Source organism: Agrilus planipennis, unplaced genomic scaffold (assembly GCF_000699045.2).
Source record: "Agrilus planipennis isolate EAB-ADULT unplaced genomic scaffold, Apla_2.0 scaffold6, whole genome shotgun sequence".
NCBI classification, from domain to species: Eukaryota; Metazoa; Arthropoda; class Insecta; order Coleoptera; family Buprestidae; genus Agrilus; species Agrilus planipennis.
Genome location: NW_020439302.1, coordinates 497,561 through 504,757, shown reverse-complemented (window position 1 = coordinate 504,757; position 7,197 = coordinate 497,561). Strand labels below are relative to the sequence as shown.

General features: G+C 34.3%; 1 protein-coding gene across 1 annotated transcript in view; it reads right to left on the bottom strand.

Annotated features, from left to right (window-relative positions):
• The window catches only part of LOC108743189 (lysocardiolipin acyltransferase 1-like), a 6,089-nt gene extending 2,166 nt beyond the window's left edge, over window positions 1-3,923 (bottom strand). Inside the window, exons 1-4 of the mRNA XM_018478702.1 lie at window positions 3,897-3,923; window positions 2,814-3,069; window positions 1,022-1,218; window positions 712-896 (exon numbers count right to left, since the gene is read on the bottom strand). Of these exons, the coding sequence (XP_018334204.1) occupies window positions 712-896; window positions 1,022-1,218; window positions 2,814-3,069; window positions 3,897-3,923 (665 nt within the window). The remainder of the gene's footprint in view (window positions 1-711; window positions 897-1,021; window positions 1,219-2,813; window positions 3,070-3,896) is intronic.
• Between the last annotated feature and the right edge of the window lie 3,274 nt (window positions 3,924-7,197).

The window sequence follows — 7,197 nt, the reverse complement described above, 5'->3', positions numbered from 1 at the left end:
TTATGCTACTACCAGAAAGATGGCAAAAGGTGTTGGACCAGAACGGTCAATATATAATTTAATAAAGTATTTGTTTATTATACGAAAACTGTCTTTCACTTCCACAAAAAAAAAACGAAATGACTTTCCGAACAACCCAATATATAATATTAAGAAGTTTCGTAAATTAAACACTTCGGTTTTCATGTTCATTAATTCGTTCATTGAGAGCCGGCCTGGTTTGGCCAACAACGAATAGAGGAACATCAAAAATCTAATTCTAACTGATTGTAGTTGATTAATAAGTGTCAAGTTGGTGGACAACTAAATATCATTTTTATTTTAATTATTCTTATTAAATGAAGTAAAATTAGTTGAATTTTTCTGAAAAATATTTCTTCAACTTGTCTCGGAATAGTTACTTTTTAATAAAATGATTTTGTTCCTAGTAAAGTGTTTTTAAACAATAAATTGGTCATTGGTCGTATCCTGATTTTCGTTGAAATGGTTTTAGTTAAAAGCTTAAAACAACAACAACAATCACAAATGTTATAAATCGCAAACATGGCGGCAATCTTGAAGTTTTGTTCGCAAAGCTGCCAATGATGGCGGCAATCTTGCAGTTTTGTTCGCAAAGCTGCCAATCGATTAATTTAAAAAAGTAACCGCAAAATCTCAATTAATTTTAACGGTGCAACATATTTTGTTATGTATCAAATAAAGTTATGTTACCTGGTGAAATGGAATTTGACTTGTTTCGGAATTTTTCCACATAGAAGAACCTTTTCAGTTTGAGGTATGGCATCGGGATAAACTAAAGTTATGTCATAAACAGCGTCCAAATTGTTCCTGGAAAGTAATTCCTCGGCAATGAAAGCAAATCCGGTTGTCCTAGGATGTAAAACGTAACTGTATTTCTGAAAAAAATAAAAGGGAATGTTTTCATCTTATTTTTGAATAAGTCACATGACTACAATAAGTTTTTGTACATGTTGGATTCACTTAATCCCTTAATATGGTTATTTATTTGTAAAATAATTACCTGTAAATTATTTTTTTCGGCAAATTTAGTGCTTGCTTCAATTGTTTCTGGAGTCAAATCCGTCCCTTCCGGGAAAACAAGTAGGCTAAATTTGTACGACATTTCACAGAAGTAGGTTAAAATTTTCTCCAACTTGCTCTTGTCAAACATCCAAGACCGTTTAACATACAGGAAGCAGGAAAGTTGCATTACCCAACCTGGAATCCAAATTAGACGATACATTTAGAATTTGTGATATTTCAAATGTATTCTACAGGTTTTCTTTGTGACATTTTTGGGTACTTCTCCTAACAGAATAAGCTCATGTATCTACAGGGTGGCTAATGAAACATTATTGTTGTTGTTTATTGGGTGCCATTAAATGGCCCCATTATCTTTATATTTCATTGTAACGACAGATAAAAATTTAAGGTTAATAAACTGTTTTAGATGTTCCTTATATGCTTTTGATGAAATTAATGTTTATAGCAAGGAGGAGTTTGAGATCGCCTTAAATAAAATGGAAGCGACGATATTAACAAAACAGTATTGTATGAAAATAATTAATAGTAAAACAAAAATACTGGTTTGCAAGGAAAGAACAATTAAAAGAAGTGGCTGATTTTCGGTATCTAGGAAGTCAGATAACTCAGGATGGAAGGAGCTGTAGAGATATAATACAGAGGACAGTGTAGAGTTGTGTTTTATAAAAAGAAATCACTTCTATTCTTACGAACGGTTAATTTTGAAATTTGAAAAAGATTGTTATATAACGTGGACAGTGGGCGCGGCGGAAAAAAGGCTAAAAGCGTTCGAAATGTGGTGTTATAGGCAAATGATGACGATACCGAGGATGGAGAAGGTTAGAAATGAGGAGATATTAGAAACAATGGAAGAACTATGGAAATAAATAAGAAACTGGTGATATAGGTTGGTAGGATACATTCTCAGGCACGAAGGGCTAGTTAGAGACATACTGGAAGCAGAAAAAGGAGCTAAGAGGGGTGGATGTAGTCCTAGATTAGATTACTATTCACAAATAGTTAAGGATGTGGGTTGGGGAAATGAGAAGATTAGCTCAGGATAGGAAAAAGTGGAGGTGTCCAACCAGTCTTAGGGCTGACGACCAAATGATGATGATGATGCATTGTTTGCCATTTTACCTAACGGTTTCGTTATATATCTGCAGGATGGCCTACGAATCAAGTTATTCATTCATCATCATCATAAGGTCTTTAGCCCTAAGACTGGTTGGACACGCACATCCACTCTTTCCTATCCTGACCTAATCTTCTCATTTCCCTGAAACTAGAACAACCCACATCCTTAACTGCTTCTAACATGTCTCTGACTAGACCTTCATGCCTGAGAAGGTTGGTAGGACACCTTTATAGCCTATTTATTATTGACTTCCACGGAGTCCTCTGTTCTCCTATTCTTTCTAATACCTCTTCATTTCTAACTTTCTCTATTGACGGTATCCTCATCATTCCCCTGTAACACCACAACAGCCGCGCTCCAAAAACATATACCTTTAATAATATTTTTCGAATTTCTAAATTAACCGTTTGCGAGCATAGAAGCGACTTCTTTTTATTGAAGGCGACTCAACCCTACGCTACCCTCTGCTTTATATCCCTACTACTCCTTCCGTCCTAACTTATATGACCTCCTAGATACCTTAAATCAGCCACTTCTTCTAATTTTGTATCTCCTATCTTTATATTCGGTCTTTCCCTACTTTTCCTTCATTGGACGCCATTAAATGATATCGTTTTTCTCTTTGTTTGTATGTTATATCAAAAGTGTGTACCTGGTCCCGGTATGTGGCGAATCATGTCCTTGAGGACGAACTTTAGAGAGTGCCTATACCTCGTCGATCCCTTGGTACAATGGTAAAATGCTGGCCAGAGAAAATTCCAATCGGTCCTGGTGCGGTGATTCATAACGAGGATTGAAGATTCTCCAGCTAACACCGGATCGCCAAATATTTGAATTTCGCAATTGCACCATAATTCCACCAAAGCCTTGATAATCACGCAAATAAAAAAATCAGTCAGGCGACTCGCCTACCGAGATTAACGTATTAATCAAACATACTTTTAATTAAATAACGTATAATTCAATTAAAGTAATTTTGCATAGAGTTTTGTATTGCAGCCGACTACGACTACCGCAATATCAAATTCAAAATATCGTCTTGTTATCGAAAACTAATAGTAATTTGAATCTCGTATTGTTCTTGTACTATCCTCCTGTTCGTGATCTTGACATTACATTGATTAATTTTTAATCTTGACCTAAGACTTTGATCTCGTCTGGCTAAATCTGTCTTGTCAAGATTACTTTTCCGACTTGTTTATTTTGATCTCATTTATATATTGTGAACACCTGGTTTATGATATCGCCTTAGTTTTCATGACATGACAACACAACGTTGATATTTTTTTGACTCCTAGGAAATATTCTATCAACTAAGATTGAAATTGCGACTTCCATCTCATATTTTTGATAAATACTGCCTAGAGATGTATCGGATAGTGACTTTGTCGCATTAACTATGCCGAGAGTATCGAGCAAAACCACTACGGTTAATGGTTCATGGTTTCGTTTTGGCTGACCTTCCACTAAATACCACTCTCACCAATGGTCTAAACAACAATATATCTCGTTCAAAAAGTCGTTTAGACATTAAACCAATGAAATTTTAATTCTTGGTTGACGGATTTTCAACAAGACGGTTGAATTTAAACGGTTGAAACGAGATTATAATGTTTATAAACCTTAAAAGTCCCAATTCAATCTTAATTACAAATTTTCACTTAGGTAGGTTGTTTCGTTATAGATTAAATTTTATTATTGCTGGTGTTTTTTTTTGTTTTACTGGTAGAATTACCCAACACTGCCTGGTACCCGGCGCCATTACCCGCTTTCCGGGCGGACCCTAAAAAAAGTGCCAAATCTACCGCATCCAAGCCCATCTCTAATATAAACTGCATTGTGTTTGGCAAGTAAATATCAAATATCTAGATCTGACAATATGCTGTTAGTTTCTTAATATCAACTAATAAGCATTTGTCTCAACTTTAGTACACATTTTACTTTAAAATAATGGTATAATACGATTAAGTTTAAACCATATTGTTCCAATGTAGTCACCCAAAGTATAAAACCGTGAATAAATGTGAATAATATCTTTGAGGAACATTTACAAGCTAGCTTCTTACAAAGGCGTCATTTGTTATTATTTAAACATTACATACGTAATAGTTTTGACCATGACATAGAAAATAAAACATGNGCATTAACTATGCCGAGAGTATCGAGCAAAACCACTACGGTTAATGGTTCATGGTTTCGTTTTGGCTGACCTTCCACTAAATACCACTCTCACCAATGGTCTAAACAACAATATATCTCGTTCAAAAAGTCGTTTAGACATTAAACCAATGAAATTTTAATTCTTGGTTGACGGATTTTCAACAAGACGGTTGAATTTAAACGGTTGAAACGAGATTATAATGTTTATAAACCTTAAAAGTCCCAATTCAATCTTAATTACAAATTTTCACTTAGGTAGGTTGTTTCGTTATAGATTAAATTTTATTATTGCTGGTGTTTTTTTTTGTTTTACTGGTAGAATTACCCAACACTGCCTGGTACCCGGCGCCATTACCCGCTTTCCGGGCGGACCCTAAAAAAAGTGCCAAATCTACCGCATCCAAGCCCATCTCTAATATAAACTGCATTGTGTTTGGCAAGTAAATATCAAATATCTAGATCTGACAATATGCTGTTAGTTTCTTAATATCAACTAATAAGCATTTGTCTTAACTTTACTACACATTTTACTTTAAAATAATTGTATAATTTGATTAAGTTTAAACCATATTGTTCCAATGTAGTCACCCAAAGTATAAAACCGTGAATAAATGTGAATAATATCTTTGAGGAACATTTACAAGCTAGCTTCTTACAAAGGCGTCATTTGTTATTATTTAAACATTACATACGTAATAGTTTTGACCATGACATAGAAAATAAAACATGGGAACATAAATTATTTTATAGTTAATAAATAATTTTAAGTGGATCTTTTACAGAGTTCCGAAAGAAATTTATTAGGCAAGTTGGTTTGTTAAAAGTATTATTTCATTCAAATAAAACAATTTTAAGAAGGTAATGGCTAAATAGACCGATTTTGTCAGGTGAGGCATCTACCTGTGACACGGTACAAATGACGTTACAATATGGTGGACGAAAGCCACCATATTGTGAAATATTATGTGAAATCAAAATACCTAAGTGTCTTTAATTTAAAAGAAAGTAGTCGTTAATGAGCTTTAGGTGGCGTAGCGTGGATTAATATAGACGTGGGCCAATAGATCTATCCTACCAAACATGCTTTGACACTGTGGGAGAATGTTGAAGAGCATATAGATTCGAAAAATGGTTTTATTTTGTAACTTGCGTTATTTAATTTTTTACAAAAGTAATGTTCTTCGGCTTTTTGCTTTACTGAAGTCTTCTAGTAAAGATTTGTATATTCCATCAATCTAACAGTCGTGTTCTTTGTAACAAGCACGCTTTTAAACAAATTTAAAGGTTAAGTAAATTACATAAACGACTTTAAATTTGTGATGTTCTTTTTCGAACGTAAAACTGATAACGTATTAATCAAACATACTTTTAATTAAATAACGTATAATTCAATTACAGTAATTTTGCATTAATTATTCTTATTAAATGAAGTAAAATTAGTTGAATTTTTCTGAAAAATATTTCTTCAACTTGTCTCGGAATAGTTACTTTTTAATAAAATGATTTTGTTCCTAGTAAAGTGTTTTTAAACAATAAATTGGTCATTGGTCGTATCCTGATTTTCGTTGAAATGGTTTTAGTTAAAAGCTTAAAACAACAACAACAATCACAAATGTTATAAATCGCAAACATGGCGGCAATCTTGAAGTTTTGTTCGCAAAGCTGCCAATGATGGCGGCAATCTTGCAGTTTTGTTCGCAAAGCTGCCAATCGATTAATTTAAAAAAGTAACCGCAAAATCTCAATTAATTTTAACGGTGCAACATATTTTGTTATGTATCAAATAAAGTTATGTTACCTGGTGAAATGGAATTTGACTTGTTTCGGAATTTTTCCACATAGAAGAACCTTTTCAGTTTGAGGTATGGCATCGGGATAAACTAAAGTTATGTCATAAACAGCGTCCAAATTGTTCCTGGAAAGTAATTCCTCGGCNATAAAGTGAAAACTATTTCTATTACAACGTGTTATACCTAAAGCATTTGAAAAATAATTTACTTTAAAAAATAGGGAATAAAAATAAATTTACCTGCAACGATGCTTGAGTACCACAATAAGCCATAAACTAAACCCTTGAGATTCTTCATGAGAATTTACATTTTCGCTGTGTAACAAACGGAAATAAGCGTCTAAATCGTCGGTTTTTCGTATAAGTCGATCATCCCTCCACTCTCACTGATGTTACTCAGCAGAGGTGACGATAAATCCGACTCATTCCAGAAAAATCGCACCTGGAACTTAGCTTCATGATCAGCGGTACATAGCTTCAGTGGCGGTCACTAGCTTTATGTGAAGATTCAGCCTCGCAAGCCAGTATTAATCCCGATTGGGGTGGAGAAGGGATACGGGAGATGACGATATTGATTTTCTGTCGGCGGCAGCATCCATGGATACGTGGACCAGGCAGCAAGAGCTGCAGGATGGGGCGGAAAATAAAAGAACTGCTAATAATAACGGAACAGGATAATGCCCATACATTCGTACATGTATTTGTTCAATGGTACCTTTAGAATACGTAGTTTAAGTCCCTGTGGGGAGTTGTACCTACCCAATACGACAAACAGTAAAATCCTTTTATCCTGCTGTGTTTGTCCGTTAAAAAGACTGCCCCCTTTCGCCTTTTTATATTTGACCCCTTTTCAAAAAATATTATTATTATGCAATGTACTCGCCGACCAGAATAACTCGTTTGCATTCAGCGATGGTATTTTGTTTTTTTAATATGACGCAACTGCGAATTGTATTTGAGCAATTTTTCTTGGTCATTCAAGGGTTGGTTTTGTGTTCACTATTCTACAGTATATCAACTTTAAAACGAAAAAATATAACGTGTAATTATACAACACGCTGCTGAAGTGAAACTTCTTCAAACATAC